The 16217-nt window shown below is 60.1% G+C and overlaps 7 protein-coding genes across 7 annotated transcripts; 2 read left to right on the plus strand and 5 right to left on the minus strand.

The window, feature by feature from the left end:
* Window positions 1–573: 573 nt before the first annotated feature.
* On the minus strand, window positions 574–1967 carry BXZ73DRAFT_89417 (mitochondrial carrier; the record flags this gene model as incomplete). Its single annotated transcript, XM_048025263.1, has 7 exons — window positions 574–593; window positions 701–1165; window positions 1256–1312; window positions 1431–1659; window positions 1713–1760; window positions 1829–1852; window positions 1911–1967. The coding sequence occupies 7 exons, from the start codon at window positions 1965–1967 to the stop codon at window positions 574–576; spliced, it is 900 nt and encodes a 299-aa protein (XP_047878933.1).
* Window positions 1968–2458: 491 nt separating this feature from the next.
* On the minus strand, window positions 2459–3580 carry BXZ73DRAFT_89418 (PRTase-like protein; the record flags this gene model as incomplete). Its single annotated transcript, XM_048025264.1, has 9 exons — window positions 2459–2513; window positions 2573–2596; window positions 2650–2682; window positions 2734–2883; window positions 2937–2968; window positions 3025–3073; window positions 3132–3262; window positions 3330–3352; window positions 3472–3580. 9 exons carry the CDS (start codon window positions 3578–3580, stop codon window positions 2459–2461), a joined length of 606 nt encoding a protein of 201 aa, XP_047878934.1.
* A 201-nt stretch (window positions 3581–3781) lies between these two features.
* BXZ73DRAFT_100396 (RNA polymerase III RPC4-domain-containing protein) lies at window positions 3782–5447 on the plus strand (the record flags this gene model as incomplete). The annotated part of the gene is made up of 6 exons (XM_048014564.1): window positions 3782–3936; window positions 3990–4002; window positions 4076–4610; window positions 4672–4814; window positions 4868–5179; window positions 5247–5447. The coding sequence occupies 6 exons, from the start codon at window positions 3782–3784 to the stop codon at window positions 5445–5447; spliced, it is 1359 nt and encodes a 452-aa protein (XP_047878935.1).
* Window positions 5448–5552: 105 nt separating this feature from the next.
* Window positions 5553–10227, minus strand: BXZ73DRAFT_89419 (Symplekin tight junction protein C terminal-domain-containing protein; the record flags this gene model as incomplete). Its single annotated transcript, XM_048025265.1, has 16 exons — window positions 5553–5586; window positions 5846–6198; window positions 6247–6356; window positions 6418–6652; window positions 6708–6996; window positions 7058–7600; window positions 7660–7817; window positions 7872–7947; window positions 7995–8410; window positions 8464–9061; window positions 9115–9300; window positions 9353–9404; window positions 9486–9709; window positions 9766–9869; window positions 10028–10150; window positions 10189–10227. 16 exons carry the CDS (start codon window positions 10225–10227, stop codon window positions 5553–5555), a joined length of 3540 nt encoding a protein of 1179 aa, XP_047878936.1.
* A 267-nt stretch (window positions 10228–10494) lies between these two features.
* On the plus strand, window positions 10495–11046 carry BXZ73DRAFT_89420 (H+-ATPase G subunit-domain-containing protein; the record flags this gene model as incomplete). Its single annotated transcript, XM_048025266.1, has 4 exons — window positions 10495–10497; window positions 10559–10640; window positions 10702–10802; window positions 10873–11046. 4 exons carry the CDS (start codon window positions 10495–10497, stop codon window positions 11044–11046), a joined length of 360 nt encoding a protein of 119 aa, XP_047878937.1.
* A 510-nt stretch (window positions 11047–11556) lies between these two features.
* Window positions 11557–14329, minus strand: BXZ73DRAFT_89421 (uncharacterized protein; the record flags this gene model as incomplete). Its single annotated transcript, XM_048025267.1, has 12 exons — window positions 11557–11990; window positions 12041–12120; window positions 12296–12396; window positions 12453–12605; window positions 12657–12722; window positions 12775–12872; window positions 12922–13191; window positions 13253–13582; window positions 13639–13870; window positions 13924–14081; window positions 14165–14210; window positions 14264–14329. The coding sequence occupies 12 exons, from the start codon at window positions 14327–14329 to the stop codon at window positions 11557–11559; spliced, it is 2034 nt and encodes a 677-aa protein (XP_047878938.1).
* Window positions 14330–15686: 1357 nt separating this feature from the next.
* BXZ73DRAFT_3130 (uncharacterized protein) lies at window positions 15687–16135 on the minus strand (the record flags this gene model as incomplete). The annotated part of the gene is made up of 3 exons (XM_048017806.1): window positions 15687–15728; window positions 15787–15888; window positions 15944–16135. 3 exons carry the CDS (start codon window positions 16133–16135, stop codon window positions 15687–15689), a joined length of 336 nt encoding a protein of 111 aa, XP_047879013.1.
* Window positions 16136–16217: the final 82 nt, after the last annotated feature.

A 16217-nucleotide genomic window follows, 5' to 3' on the forward strand; every position in this document is an offset into this window, starting at 1 on the left:
CGGATGAGCCGCTGCCTACATGCCCCACACGACATCGAAGTGCCGTTAGTCCCACTCATTGCGCTCTGACGTGGTCGTACAAAAACGTCGAGGCGAAGCTGCGGTCTGGAAGACGAGGCTGCTCTATTCCCATCTCGTTTTGTTTTGACGGCTTAACGCCTGAACGTCCTGGGTGCGATCTGTCGAAATGCATACGAAACATAAGGCGGTCGGAGCTGGAGCATGTGATGAAGCGGAGCGATTACAACCAATGCGGGGGTGGATAACATATCTCTTGTGCGTGGGACGAACGGGCGGGCAGAGCGGCACGCGGGCCGGGGAAAGCGAGGCGATGGACGTAAGAGCGAATGACTGGGACATCGGGACTGCGAGGGTGTACGTGTGCGGGGGAGACGGCCGCCCTGGGCGTAATCGCGGGGACACCATCTCCGGGTGTCGCAGGGCGCGGGATGCGTGAGAGCCGGGGCCTCTTTTTCCCAACGGCTGCAAGGGAGCCCGGCCGCGTACGAGCGAGTTGAGCGCAGGACAGGCAAGGCCAGGTTCAATTGAGCGGTCCAAGGGCCAGCGCTCCGATCAGTCTCGTATTGCGGCCTCTGGATCGTGATCGACGCGTCAGCGGGGTCCGTTATCAGATAATCAAAGAGATGGGGGAAAGGGGTTTGGGCGGGCGACGATGGCTCGAGCAAGGGAGGATACGCACTGAAGAACTCGTACGAAAGCCAGCACAGCGCATTGGAGGGCATGAACGTGAGCACGCGGGGCGACAGCCCTCGCGCGAAGCCCTTGAGCCCGTCGCGCGTCCAGATGATCCGGAAGGCGTCCGTGAGACCGCGGCAATGGCGGATCTCTGGGTCGGCCGACGTGCCGCGGGTCTGGAGGAGAGTCTTTGCGACGTCCAGAGGAGTCGTCACCGCACCAGCGACCGCGCCCGCGAGACCACCGGCGACGATGTGTGTTGAAGGCGAGTACACTTCGTTCGGGTTGAGGAACGTCTTCATCTGCTCGTAGACCGTGAACTGCACCGCGGTGAACGGCACCGTCATCGTGAGCGTCGTCGGGTACGAGACGTAGAACGCGCTCAGGCCCTCCGCGCGGTACACGGTGCGCGCGCACGTCACGGCCGAGCGGAACTCCGATTTGTGCACCTGCATCCGTTGCTTGATGACTGTAGACGTGCGCGATGAAACGCGGCCACGGCGGAGGAGGGGAAATGCTCGGATGCCGAGTTACGCAGGAGTCGAAGCGGGCATCTCACCGTCGAAGGGGTTCATGAGCGCGTCCGACGCGATGGTTGCGGAGGCGCCTGCTAATGCTGTCGTTGGCGACATCGGATTTACGAGCGTTCAGAGACCACCGTCGAGCGCAGGGGCGTAAATTTGAGCGGGGGCGAATCAGAGAGGGTGACACAGCGAGAAAACGGATCCACGTACAGGTCGCTATCCACTGGTTCGACGCACCATTCACGTTCCCGCCCGCAAACTCCTTCACCATCTCATACGTGCCGAAATGGACGGCATGCGCCGGTCCTGCACCCATAATGACCGACGACACGCCTCGCCAGAGCGCGCGCATGCCCTCCGTGGACGATATCCGCGTGAAAGCGTTGCCCATCCCGGTGTACACCGCCGCTGGTGACGTCGCGAACACCTGCATGCGGGTCTGAAAAGTGCGCTCAGCTGAGCACAACACAGCAGCACGACGCAAGAGCTCACTTTGATGCTGTCTACTGGGAACATGACAGCGTGCTCTGTGATGCCAGCCTGGACAAAAATTCGGTCAGCTCGAAAATCCGTGCACGCCGGCCGCTCCCGTCCTTAGCGAAACTCACCAGAGCACCTGCGGCCATGCTGACCTGTTCACAGCATCGTGTCAGTTCGCGGTTGCTGTTGCAAAAAGCTTGCGAGACCCACCCCAAGACCCGCGCTAGCCGCCAGACCCTCGTACTCAATCTCCTCAATGACCTCCATTGCGAAACCAAGGACTCTAGAGAGAGAGACCGAAGAGAGAGGATGCCAAAACTACGTGTCCGTGTCCGTGCGCGCGTACTGCAACGAAGGAGAGGGTGGAGGTCGGCGCAGTGAAGCCGACGATGGCGGCGCGCGAGATGGCGGCGGGGGTGCGGAGGACGGTGCACGGGCGGGAAGGCGAGGGGCGGGTGGAGGAGCGGCGGCGGCGACGCGCGTGCGCTGGGCTTTATAGCGGTCCACGGGTGTCACACTAGGGCACTGGCACCAGCTGGGTAGCGCGGGGTGACCGTGAGGGTGCTGGTCGCGGGCGTGTGCTCGGCGAATGGGAACCCGCGCTCTCTCTCCCACCGCCACCCAATCAGATCCACCGCCGGAAGACTCATCATACAAGAGATCTAGGTACACTACACTGGCACAAGCTTGGCTCCTCCGTCTGCCCTCCCGCTCGCCTGCGCTGCCGGGACGCCGCGAAGCAGCCCCGGCGTCAGGCATCAAGTCGTCTTCTGCTTCGCGAGGCTCGCGAGCCGGTCGTGCTCCTCGATGTCCCTGTACAGCAGGCGCGTTCAGCATCCCTGGTCCGCGCGAAAGAGACTACCGGAACTCACTGCGCTTCCCAAGGATAGTCCAGCCTGCGCGCATCGATGAGACAGCGGACAAGAATAGACAGGGCGACGATTCTCACCAGAGGTCTTCAATCTCATCGCCCGCGTAGTAGCTGCGTCGCAAGCTCAATGCGCGGTTCGCACGAGTCAATGGCCGCACTCACGGTATTTCCGCAGGAAGCGACCCGAGTTTCGGCTTCAGTTTGTTGTGCACGACGAACACCGCAAACTTGGTCCGCTTCGCGTCGCGCTCGGCTTCCGGCAGCAGCAAGAGCTCGCGCTCGACGTCCTTCTGCAGTTCGGTGACCGCGTATCTGGGCCGAGAGCAGGTGAACTCAGAGCCCGGCGTAGCGCGGCTGCCACTCACTGCAAAGTCTTGCGCGAATCGTCGATCTCATCCTGCAAACGCTCGACTCAGTCACGGACACCGCGCGCTTCTCTGGAGGAACACTTGCCACAATGAGCGCACGGCGCCCAAGGAGGACTTTGCCCGACTCCGGACCGCTGCGACGCCAGGGCTATGAGCATCTGTCCGTCGCCGCGTCCTCAGCGACAGACGTACAGCCATTGGGTGCGGATGACCTCCGCGCCAATCTGCTCCTCGGTCGTGTCTGGGAGGGACTCGTAGAGCGAGAGCCCGATAGCATGGATCGGAATGTTTTTCTTGCTCTGAGGATGCTTCAAGAAAGTGCGCTACAGGCCCCGGCGTCGATCTCAGATGGCGGAAGATTAGAGTGAAGGCGAAGCCGAGCGGACGCACCATGACACGGGCGGGAAAGAAACCTCTGCTCGGAAACGTCAAGTCACACGGAGAACGAAGGAGAGGGATATACTTGCCCTCCACCTGCGCGCACGAAGCGGTCAGCGCATCGCGGGCGGTGCGCGGGGTCAGGAGGGCGCACCAATGGCAATGAGCATGTCCGGCTTGAACTCCGCGATCTTCTCCGCGCTCTTGCGGATGAGGTTGTGGACGTCATTGTACGTGACGCGGAGGTGCTCGGGCTCGCTCATGGCTTGCGCGTGGTTCGGATAGGCTGGGAGAGGGCAAGAAGAGGATCAAGGGCAAGTAGCTGCGGCCCGGCAGATCGTCGAGACGACGAGACGGACGCGGATAAGATCATCTCCGTCCCAAAACTTTTATCTCCCGGCGCCTAGATCGCGTTCCCCACGCCCCACACCTTCTCCGTCCGACCTATCTCAGCTGGACTCGCCATGGCCGACCAGCAACCTTCCGGCTCGGGCTCAGGTGCTCCTCCCCCCCAGGGCAAGGCCATCGCCAGCCTCGCCAAGAAGCAGAGCGACGTCACCCGCCTCGGCACCCAGAAGATCAAGTTCGTCCCGACCCTCCCCCCGCGACGCGTGAAAGAGTGAGCCCCATGGTACGCCTCCTGCCCCCCGTCCCGCTCTGACCTTTCTCCAGGGAGCCCAAGAAAGTGCGTGATCGCCCCCGCCACCCGCTCCTCACCCCACCTCGCTCATCCCTTCTCCCCGTCTCCGCATCCGCAGGAAGAGCCCGCTGCCGCATCCGCCTCGTCCGACCGCGGCCGCGGCCGCGGCGCCGACCGTGCTCGCGGCAGGGGCCGTGGCCGCGGCGGCGCGGGGGAAGGGCGCGGCGGCGGGCCCCCACGGCCCCCGCAGGTGGAGATGACCGCGAGCGGGCCGTTCGCGATGGGCCCCGCGCTCGCAGGGATGTCAGGTCCCCGCCGTCCCGCGGCGCGCTCCACCTTCGCGCCCGCCGCGCCGACGCCGTACGGGGGCGCCGCTGCGCTCGGCGCGGGGCTCACCCAGACGACCGCGCCGTCGCTCAAGCGCGAGAAGGGGGCGCAGGAGGACCGGGGGCCTGCGGGGAAGGTCGGCGAGGAGGAGGTCTACTCCGACCCGGACGAGGGCGTGGACATCGTGGACATGGAAAACGTGCGGCAGATGGACTGGATGGCGCCGGAGAGCTTGCATAGGGAGCGCGAGGCGGGGCGAAAGAAGAGGAGCACGGTCAAGCGCGAGGAAGGGGTGAGGGTGAAGACCGAGGAAGGAGCGACGAGAGGTGCGTATATGCTTTGAGGCGTGCGGGGTGCTTGGGTTAATCGCTTTTCTACACATTCCAGCCTCGGCGATGGATGTTGACCGGGAGACCCCTCCAGAGGAGGCTGTGAATATGGCCAACGCCGTCGATCTGAGCGAAAGCGAGGATGAAGAGGAACTGGAGGACATTATCGACGATTTTGCCCAAAAGCAAGAGCAAATCGACGTACGCATATCCCTCTTTGTGCTGTTGGTCGGGTCCTAATCTATTTTAAACAGGAGCCTTCATTTGGACAAGAACTTCTATACTTCTTCCAGTTCCCAGAGCCTTTCCCAGTCTTTGAGCCCCGCCCTGCACCACCCACTGCCGATGCGAAGGGCAAAGGCAGGGCGGACCCTGGTAACGGAGAAGAATCCACCAAGAAAGTCACCTTCGCTGAAGACACAAAACCTCCAGCACACGGTGGATCAGGACCGGACGCGTCGGAAAAGGCGGCAGAAGACACTAAACTAGATGGTGTCGTAGGCCAGCTCGAAATCTACGAGAGCGGCGCCGTCAAAATGCGTCTCAAGAACGGCATCCTCATGGACGTAAGCGCGTTTCAAACCGAGCATGTTTTTCTGTCTAGCTACTCACAGAAGCTGTCTACGCACACAGATCACCGCCGCGACACGGCCCTCCTTCCTCCAACACGCCGTTTACCTGGACCCGACCACCAAACGATTGTGCGTCCTCGGGGAAGTCAACCGGAGATTCGTTGCGACGCCAGATCTGGACACCCTTCTAAATGCGATGGACGCCGCGGACGCCGCATCCGCGTTTGACCTTGGGGACGGCCTCCTCACCATGGAGAGCTAGTTGGTGTCTACTGTACATAATATCCCTGTCGATGAGCTCCTGTCGTCAGTCGTCTGCAGGAATAGGTCGTACCCCCCTGGCTCCGGAATGTCAACTTGATGCTATCTACTCCTCCATGCCTAAGGCACCCGCAATACATCTACGATCTACATGCGCGACCGTACTGTGCTACAGAAACAGCGAAACGACGAGCATAACTACTGGGAGGCGAGGAAAAAGATGCGGACGCGGACGATATTCACAGATCACAATATGTACACTATTACACTCCCAACCCAGCGGCTCAATCAATGCCCAGCGTCCGCCTCGAGCCAGAGCCAAAAATTTACTACGCTGCCACTTCCTCAGGCTTCGGCGAGTCCGCGGCCGCGGCGTCCGTCTGCGACGGCGCAGGCGACTGCGCCTTCTCTGCCGCAGCGCTCCCGTTGGCGTTCGCGCCTGGGGCGGCGGCGTCGTCGTCCCCGAAGATGTCGAGGAAGCCGGCGACGCGCGCCTTGTTCGTCCCCTTCTTCATCACGAACTCGCGCAGCTCCGACTTGAGGCTCGGCTGCTTCTCGACGACCTCGCGGAGCTGCTCCTTCGGGAGCTGCAGGAGCGCGCCGAACGACTGCGGCGCGAGGAGCTTCGCGCAGCGGATGAAGCCCTCCCAGAGCGGCGGGTTCGTCCAGATCTTCTTCGTGATGAGCCGGGAGAAGAGCGTGGTGGAAACGAAGGCGCGGAGGGAGCGGTAGGTCCCCACGGCTTGGATGACCTGCGTAGAATGAGTGCGATGCTCAGGTAGCTAGCTGGTGGAACGTACCGTGCGAAGGAACAATGTTGGCAGGTTGGGTTCGTCAACGAGCTGGTTCATCACGGCTGCAAGGATCTCAAACCGGAAGATATCGGTCATTGAGAAACAGATCGTGATAGCTGCAGGATGGCCAGCTCATTAGCATCACTGGTCAGAGGATGGGCTCGCAAGCGGGTATACCTTCGATCGCACTTCTCAGGCCAGTTTCCCGCTCAGATTCATGCAGTAGCACCATGAGCTCAGCAGGGGTGAGCAGCTCACTCTGCCGCACGCGCGGCAGGTTAGACGTGATTTTACCAAATGTTTCCGGTGGCGTTGCAACCACTGAACTGAAAACCGAGCGCACGAGGTTCTTCGCCTCCGGGGTGCTGTTCAGGATCGAGACAATGCGCGGCAAGTACCGCATGATGTCCGCCTACAAGCAGTCCATGAGATGACAGGAGGCGGTCGCGAACAAGCGATGAACTTACCTTGTCCATCTCCGCAATGATGGGGATGAGGAACCGCGCATCTAGCTCGCGGTTTTCGCGCTCGTTGACGAGACTCTTGACGAGAGCGACCAGCTGCGCGCTGGGTCGTCCAGACTCCGTAAAGATGTTGAGCACACGGAGAGCTAGTGACTCGGCTCCTCGAGGGAACGTCCGCAAAATCGTAAGCAACTTCCCGTGGGACGGCCCTAGAGCCCGCACAAGCGGCGTGATCAGCGTCTGAATCGTCTCTTGCACTGACTGTTCCATGCCGCCGTACGCAGCAAAGATCCTGCAAACCCCGAACACCGGCGGTGAGCAAAACGCGCCCGACTACGTTCAAAATCACGTACTCCTCCAGGAACTCCGGAACCTTGGTTGACAGTGCGAACAGCAGTTCCACATGCTGCAGGATCTGTGCGTCGACCGCGGGAAGCTCGAGTTGCTTCGGCAGGTAAGGCGTCTGAATGATGTCTTCTTGTGGGAGCTGACCATCTTCCATGTTCTCGTCGGTGCCGTTGGCCTGCGGAGTCTTGTCATCCTCGACATCGGTGACTTCTTTGACTTGCTTGACTTCCTCGACTTCCCTGTCTTCTATGACGTCCTCGTCCTCGTTGTCATCCTTGTGATCTTTGGCTTCTCCTTCTGCCTCACTACCATCAACCAGGGATTTCGGACGCGATTGGAGCCGTCGAAGGAGCTGGAGGGCAAAGTCTCGAATCATGTCTGACATTGGTTGGGCGTCAGGGATCCATCGTTTGACAGTGTTGATCGCGGCGCCGCGTGTGATTTTATCCGGGTGAGTAGTGAGCTCGAGGAGCATGGTCATGGCTTCGGCGCGTAATGAGGGTCGTTGCGATACGAACTCGCGGAGAGCAGCGAAGCCCATCTGCCGTCTATGAACGCCCCAATCGGCATCAGCATAGATTACGACCGGCGTAACAAGGAGACCGACCGCTCTGCCTCAACGCATGATTCCCGCAAGAGGTTCAACACATCTTGTGGGACTTGGGGTAGATCGAGAAGAAACCGTGAGAATGTCCGATCTTTGTGGTCGGCGTGTGTTTGATATGCCGCGACAATTTGATTGAGCCAGGTGTCGTAGTTAGGTTGCTGAGAGTCCCGCATGAGAAACGATCGCCTTGGAAGAATGTTCGCACAACTGACCCAATCACGATCCTGTAACCTTCGTATCCGGTCATTGTACCACTCTTCGTTCATCCAAGCGGTTGCGAGCCGTACCCTGGCAGATCTCAGTCAACCATGAAGTGGCATGACAGCGTCACTTACCTCCCAGGGAAGTCAGCCGTGATGTACTCAACTAGCCTATGCCGTAACCGTTCTTGTCGCTCTTGGAGCTCCGACCGATTGGCGACGACGCCCTCTTCCTCCTTTGCGTCCTCATCCTCTTGCATATCCATAGATGGGGGCTGGCTCACGCGCGTGACCATACGCACAAGGATAAGCATCCACATGTCGGCTGGCGATGTCTTCGAAGCATCTGCTGGCTCCATATCATGAGTGAAGAGCTCCCCAGCACCTTCTCGTATACGTTTAATCGCTTTCGTCATGAGAACCTCTCGGTCATCGGCGTCGAGCTCCATGGCTGGAGGGAGCTTGAAATCCGTCAGAGGCAGCTCCGCTTCATCCATGTCATGATCAAGCGCTGCCTCCGCTTCGTCGACGGGCTCGTCGTCCCCGGCCATCTACGCAGGGTCAAATGAGCCGCCAACACACGTAAAAGCGACGAGTTCCGTACTTCCAGATTCAGCTTGTCCGGCTCATACTCCATCTCTTCGTCATCGATGTCCATTTTGAGCGGATCGACCGGCTCCTCCTGCTTGACAACTACAGATGCGAGCGGCGGAGGCGTGGCAGACTTCACCTTGCGGTCCCGGTCCGCGCGGGGTTCTGATGGGGGCATCCGGGAGCCCATTGGCGGCGGAGTTGCAGTGGCTTGCTCCGGCCCTCGTGAGGGTCCGGCGGGCGGCGGCGTTGACGACAGACCTGGAATGGAACCGAGGTGTTTGGTGTGTCGGTAGGACTGAACGAGACCGATGAGGGCATTCTCGGTGTATGCCTGCAGATTGGCCACAATCAACTCTGTGACGAGATTTGCGGGAAGAGAGGTGTAGTCGAAGCCGACTAGGGATGTCAATGCTACGTCGTGCTCCAGTTTCGGTCGCTTTGGCTCCGGAGTCGCCGCCGCTGGCGTGCCGGAGGGGGAGCGTTTGCGCGAAGCCTCGGCGAGGGCAGCTTTTCGGGCCTTCTCGGCTGCGGCGGCCTGTTCCATGCGAGATGATTGAGCCGAGAGCGCGACCTGTATCTTATTCTGGAAAGGCTGTCCCTGGGGGCTCCTGTAACAACATTGAAGCCTCGACGCGTGCGGGTGATAGAAATTTGAACGTACCGTAGGATATGGGTAAGGAAAATGCGAACACCCTTTTCCACACTCCGAACCGCAGAAGCAGACTGGCCTTCGAGCTTCCCGGGTCCCCATTGAATGAGTGTATGCACCACAAGTTCGACGAGTGCAGGTCGCTTTTTGACCAAGGTTGACCAACTATTGAGAATAGACGTGATCATATCGGGGTCACTGAAACACGCGGATGAGAAAGCATGGCAGATGCAAGCAGGCAACCACCCACCTGCTGGTGTACAACGTCGTGATTACATGTTGAAGAAGCTTGATGCCTTCGTCTTCAAGCATTTGGCCATTGATGAATGGATGTCCGGAGGGATAATGTTCAAGTTGGGGTCATCCTTGTTGTGCAACTGTACGCAACAATACCAACATTGAGTCGTACGAACAGCCGCACAAGAGCTTGGGACGTACTCGTGGATCATTCACCCCACGGGTTTGCACGAGCACGACCTTCTGCATGAACTTGACCGCAGAAATGCGCAAGCCTTGGTTGATGTGTGGCGCCCAGACCATCTCCAGAATCCTCGCCTTCACGTTCATGATAATGTCCCAAGGCTTGCGATTGGAAGGGTTCATACAACTTCACGCAACCGCTCAGCCGACTGCCCAGCGGCACATACGGGGCAGACCACTCACCATGACCTAAAGAGCAGCACGTATACCGTCGCGAAGCATTGCACCGCGACCTTGACCATGCTGACGTTGGGGTCGTTCAACTGCGCCGCCAGAGCCTCGAGCAGCTGCTCCGCCACTGCAACGCAAGAAAGCAAAACAAAACGCGCTCCATCAGCCCCGCGTCCCCTCGCCTCGCCGCCCCGCGCCGGAAAACAAGTGAACGAGCACGCACTCTTCGTCCGCGCGTCGAGGCTCAGGCCGACCGGCAGATCGCGAACTGCACCAGGTCGAGGGCCCACCGCTTCACGAGCGAGTCCGGCCCGGGCAGGACGTTCAGCGCGAACGTCGTGCACACCATCCCGAGCCCGGGGTGGTTCTCGAGCGACGCGCGCCACGCCGCGAGCACCTCCCCTGCTCCTGCGAGTTCGGCGGCGCATCGTACACCGCGCTCATTTGCGCCAGCGGGTCCACCGCCGCGGCCATGTCGTGTGTTTTCTTCTGTGTTCAGGCCAGAGGCGCTTCGTGGGTGCGTAGAGGAGGCGGCAGGAAGAACAGACGAGCGCAAAGATGAACGGACGGACGGCAGCGTCCTCGGAGAGCAGAACTTGGGTCGGAGGGGAACGCTGAGCGCCTGCGCAGGTGCCCCAAGTACTCAAGCGCCCGCGTTCCCGGCGCGTCAGAGGACATCGGCGGCGGAGTCTGAATACGTCCTCCACTGCTCTTGCTTCCTGCACCCGACGATCCCGCACCATGGTCCGTCCTCCCCATACCACCTCTTCGATTCGTGCGGTACGCTAAGGACCTCGAAACGCAGGCTGCGCAGCAATCCCAGAGCATCCAGACTCTCCTCGAGGCCGAGAAGGAGGCCGCCAAGGTCGTCCAGCAAGCCCGCCAGTGTTCGTGCTCCCGTTACTGTGACCGGTCTGGCACGGTCTGCTGACACGCTTCATTTCGCAGACCGCGTGCAGAGACTGAAGGACGCGCGCTCGGAGGCGGCGAAGGAGATCGAGGAGTACAAGAAGTCGAAGGAAGCCGAATTCAAGGCGTTCGAGAGCTCGGTGCGCCCGTTACCATGACCTCATCGCGTTTCGGTGCTCATCCCGTCCCTCCTGGCCCCATCTGCAACAGCACGTCGGGACCACTCAGGCCGCACAGGCATCTGTCGACAAGGACACCGAGGCCAAACAGGCCGAGATCCGTTCTCAATACGATGCTACCAAGTCCAAGGTCGTCCAGAAGCTGCTAGACCGCGTCGTCCTAGTTAAGCCCGAGCTTCACCGCAACCTCAAGAAGCCAGAGTAGATTCGCTACGATTCCTCACGTATACATACTCTTCGCCCCTGCTTCCGCGTGCGAGCCGTGGTCACCACGACGTTGCCGCGCCCATCCATCGGACTATCATTATACGACATCACAGAGTCGTTACACATAATGTATAATTACAAGGCACTTATACCCAACTATACGCCAAGATGGCTACGAAACGGTGATTGCATGGCTGGCTAACGAAGGACAGAGCACGGCGGCGTAACTAATCAAGACAAGATCGCACGGATGACATTAGTGAACGAAAGGCAGAGTGAGGGAATGGCAGCCGGCGCCAAAACGAGAACAGCAGCATGGCAGCAAAGCAAACTGGATATGGACCACAGGGGTACAGTGACATCGTACACCGAACGCTGTAGCGCTGTCTGAGGCAAGGGTGGAATCCAGAACGAGAAGAGCCGGTAGAGAGCAGGGTCGTGGGAGGCAGGGGATGTTGGTATGGATGAGAGCGGGCATATTGCACAAGGGTGCTGCGAAAGGCCGGCTTCAGGTAGCGTGGGCCGCACCTGAATTGGCGAGCCATGTGAGGCCCGCGGGAGCCGCTGCGGCAGGTGCGACGGAGTTTTGACTGGGGGGGTGACGCCTTGGCGAGTCGCGCGTGGACGAGCTCTGTGAACCAAGGGAGAGAGACGAAGCGAACGCCTCCGATGGCGGCTTCCATGAATCCAGAAGCCCGCTCGCCTTCAGAGAGGGCAAGTTCATCTGCTCCGCTTGCACATGTGCGGCACCGTCGAGGGTCACCGCGACATTCGTACGGAGGAGGGCGCGAGGGTTGCCTTGTCGACCCTCGTAAGGCTGTGCATGGAGTTGGACGGCGGGCGGAGATGAATTAGAAGACGTCGGCGAGTTGGAGCTCGACTTCGAGGAGTGTGGGGAGCCACGGGGTTTGTACATCTGGGCTTGGTTCTGTTGCGCTTGGGCTGTGGCCTGTTGGGCTGCCTGCTTTTCTTTGATTTGGCTCTGCCGCCACTGATCGCGACGAGCACCACCCTGAACCCCCAGATTTTCTCAAAGTCGCGATCCCAGACATGTATCTGGGGATCGTCCGCACTGTACTTGGAATACGACTAGCAGCGTGCCGCTGGTAAGTACACCTTCACACATACACAACCTAGAATACTCACCCACAGAGCACACGCGGCTGATGATATCATTACCCCAGGGGGCGGCAAGACGGGACGCACGCCTATCAGCCTCATGCCGGCGGGAGGGCGAGCTAGTGTACGTACAGAGAATTGATGTCTTCGCCCTCGTGCCTGCGGCATTGAAGATGTGGTTCAATTGACTCCGGATCCAGGGCACCGGGTCGCCCAGAGTACCCTCGCCCTGTGTCCGAAATATTCCTCAGAATCGACATACGTGCAAAGTATTAGATTACCCACCTCCTGCACTGCGAGATAACAGCACGGGTGCATCGCGTGCATGAAGCAGAAACACCACGCGCCAGAATTAGACGAGGTCTCGAACATGGATATTTGCGTCTCCAAGTTCTCTTCGTTGAATCGGAGATGGGCGGGCAGTGAATCGACCCATTCCTACCCGGCGGATGAGAAGAGTCCATCGACCCTGACGAAGGATGTACGTACCTGCATGTTCGTGCGGACTACGTGCATAGCTTCTACCCTTTCAGCCCCTCCTTGTCCGCTGAGAGCCTACGTGTTAACGATTGCACGTAAATGTGGGTGTTTAGCACATACCAAGTACACTTTGGGCAGTGTCGTAGATTTCAAGGATGCGGAGCATATGCCCGAACTGAGACGCGTACCTCGTCCTGGGGGCCGGTCGCCGAAGGTATTCAACCGCTAATGATGTGTCAGCTTATACGAATCAGCAACAGATGGAAGCACTCACTAGCGGCGCTCGTGAGGGAAGTTAGCTCAAAGATGGCCTCATCGATAGGTAACCGCACTACATCCGCGAGTTCGCTCATCCTCGGCCGCACCCCCCGACGGGTATAGATATTGCTGATCCAGGTTATAGTCAAGATGAGCCAGAAGCATCGCCGAGTGCACTCGCGGTCGATGAAACGCAGGATGCCCTCCTGGTCGTTTGGCGCAGGGGGGACTGAATTGTCCGCCTTGTCAACCTGGAGACTGCCTTCCAGCACCTGGAAGGCCAACTCTGGGAAACACAGATCAAATGAGCGCGTGGAACATCTTAGTGGCCAGGGTGCGCGACTCACCGAAGTACCTAAGATGGTTCGTCCACGAGTGGCTCGCCGCAATCTCGTGCATCTCCAGGAGGCAGAGCGCCTGTGCGGTGCTCACGGAGGGCTCACAGAGAAGCCGCCCTGAGTTATCAAACATGAGGGCGAGCGCCTCCTTGAAGAAAGGCACGCCTGCGAGGCGGGCGTGCGACGCCTTGCTGAGCACGCATTTGCTCTTGGACAGCGGCGCTGCGACGGCGCATACAGCGAGCAGCAGGTATGCCGGCAATTTGTTCATGCCGAGGTCGGCCGAGAAGGTGGGTTTGTGGATAATCATCCGCTGCGGGTTGCAGTGGGCGAAGAAGACTGGAACGATCGATGGGTGTCAGCACGAATCTTATGAGGCCGGCGGCGATACGCACTGTTTACAAGCTCATGGGTCACAACTGGATCGAGAGGGCTTGCCAGGGACTCCGCAGCAGCGACATCACCCCTGTGCCTCAACGGTGGGCTGGTTTCTGGGGAACTTGGGCCCTGGCGGGAGCGCTTCGAAGTGGGATCGCGTTCTACTGCCCCCTGTCCCCTGCCAACGGGTGGACTTGCCAATGTGGCCTGAGCGGCCCAGGGAGGTGGCTCGTTGCTGATCGGACAGGTCTACCAAAACGCATGATGAGGGCACGGGGCGTAAGAGGGCCAGAGATAGCTACCGTCGGCGCAGCGGCGACCACAGAGCGCTCTGGCTGGGTGTTCCTTGGGGCGGGTACAGGTCGGCCCGCAGCGTCGGTATAGGTGCAACTCTTCGAAGCATAGTAGCTGTGGGCGCCGGAGGGCGGGCGGAGGGAATGCGATGAGATAAGGAGAGGGTCTCGTGGGCAGGGCGTACCAGTTGCTGCAGGGGGCTGCAAAGGGTTAACTACCGCGCGCAGTTGCGTATAGGACTGGGCTCACCTGTGCCATCACAGCGCCGCTTGCTCTTGTGACACGCATCGCAGGCCTGGAATGTCGCAATGGGCGGTGGGCTCGCGGGCAAGGGAATAAGATGCACACCTTAGTCAGACGCTTGCGTTTGCCACCTTTGACGAAGGGGACGGGCATTTGGTCGCCATCGTGCATCACGCCCAAGTCCGACTGAGGCGCAAATACCACGGGGTGGGTGGCCTGTCGGGATCCATCGAACGAGGTCTGAGGCTCCGTGGGAGAAGGCATCGGAGGTGTGGGGGTCGAGGAAGCCCAAAGCGACTGATGGCGAGGAGAGGGCGGGAAGCAGCAGGGATGGGGGGAGAGGAAGGAGGGGGGAGAGATGGGGAGAGGGAGGGGAGCGTGGAAAGAGTGCGTATGTTGCACAAGGCACCGACTATATCATGGGCTATATAATTGCAGGCTCGGGAGACGAACGCGGTTGGGCGGCTTTGGGCGGCTGCTCGACGACGAGTGAGCCAGCGTCCCGGACCCGAATCTGCCGCGGCATCTGTCGGGCAAGGTTTATGCGGCTCCGCCCCTCCCCCGTGGACGCTCTCGGGCCTCTCCGGCGGTGCCCCTTGGACAACCTCCAGCACGCCGGCCGACCCGCCGCGGTCGGGGGCACAAGAGAACGGGGCCATCGCGGACGGCTGGGTGCTGCAGGGGCCAGCGTGTGGGACAGGAGATGTTGGGAGGGGGAGAGGGTTGTGATCTGACCACGCCCGCAACCCGCCGCCGGCTCGGCGTCCTTCCCGGCGGTCTCCCCAGACTGCGTCGAGGGTGGCGGTACTCGGGTGCCTCGTTTTGCGCCTCGTTCCCGCCGGCGGGAGGCCGCGGGACTCGCAGCTCTTCTCCTCTGGGCTGCCTATGCCTGAACAAGGCTCCGTCGTCGCTTCGCCGTATCTACCCCCGAACCACCTCGGTGGCATATTCACAAGATCGAGTACAAGCCTGTTAGATCGTATACCACCTCGCGGACGTGGCAGCGACGTCGATCGTCTCCATACGAAATTGCTGGCTTTTCACGCCTATTCACGACACCCCAGCCCCTGTTGCACGCACGTTAACCACAGTCTGCTCACTGGCCTCAGGGAACCCCCTTTTCCTCCGCGAGCACCATCCGGCCAGTGAGTGACATAATCACCCGCCTCCTCCTCCTCCTCCTACCGGTATCAAGTCTTGGGGCCGTCGCTCCATCACACCCCCGCGTGCAGCTCATAGCAATACTGACCTGCCATGCTACCTCCTCGCCCGTTTCTAGTTCGACAAGAGCGGCCGAGTAATGTCTTGGCGTGGTGCTGGCGGATAGACACGCCATGAATAACTCACTTCATATAATGCCGCTGATTGCGCGAATGCAATATTGATCGCGGGGGAGCCCTTCAAACCATGGCGCAGAAACATCGGACGTATGAGGATCGTACAAGTATGTCATCATTAAGGCGATGGGGGTGCCCGCAAGGCGCGAAGTAGAACGGTAACGGTACTTGTTTTGCTAACGATACATGTCTTAGTCGAACAGACCGAAACCCATGTCGTCGTCGGACTCCTCCTGTAGATGGGGGATAGGAATAAGGCACTGTGAGGTACGATGGACCGGGTGGACGTACCTTCTCTTCCTCCTTCTTCTCCTCCTCCTTGGCCTCGGGGGCCGCAGCACCGCCAGAGGTGGGGGCTCCGCCGGAGGCAGCGACCGCACCGCCAGAGGGAACCTACGCGATTCGTAAGTCACAAGTCACGCATAAAACAAGGGGGATGGTCGCTCACGGAGGCGAGCTTGGAAGAGCCCTCGGCAATGAGAGTGTTGACGTCCTTGCCGTTAAGCTCAGCGATCAGGCTCGAGAGGCGGTCCTCGTCCGCCTCAATGCCGACAGCGCTGAGGACCTTCTTGATGTCCGCGGCGGAGGGGGAGGCCTTGCCGCCAATCTGGAGGAGGAGGTACGCAGCAATGTGACGCATCTAGCCCAAAGGTCGGTCAACACATGCCTCGCCAGGCGACAAGAGCGCGAGGACACGCACGGCGGTAGATTTTGATGTGTAA

The sequence above is a fragment of the Epithele typhae genome, assembly GCF_022376455.1.
Source record: "Epithele typhae strain CBS 203.58 chromosome Unknown BXZ73scaffold_17, whole genome shotgun sequence".
Lineage (NCBI taxonomy): Eukaryota > Fungi > Basidiomycota > Agaricomycetes > Polyporales > Epitheliaceae > Epithele > Epithele typhae.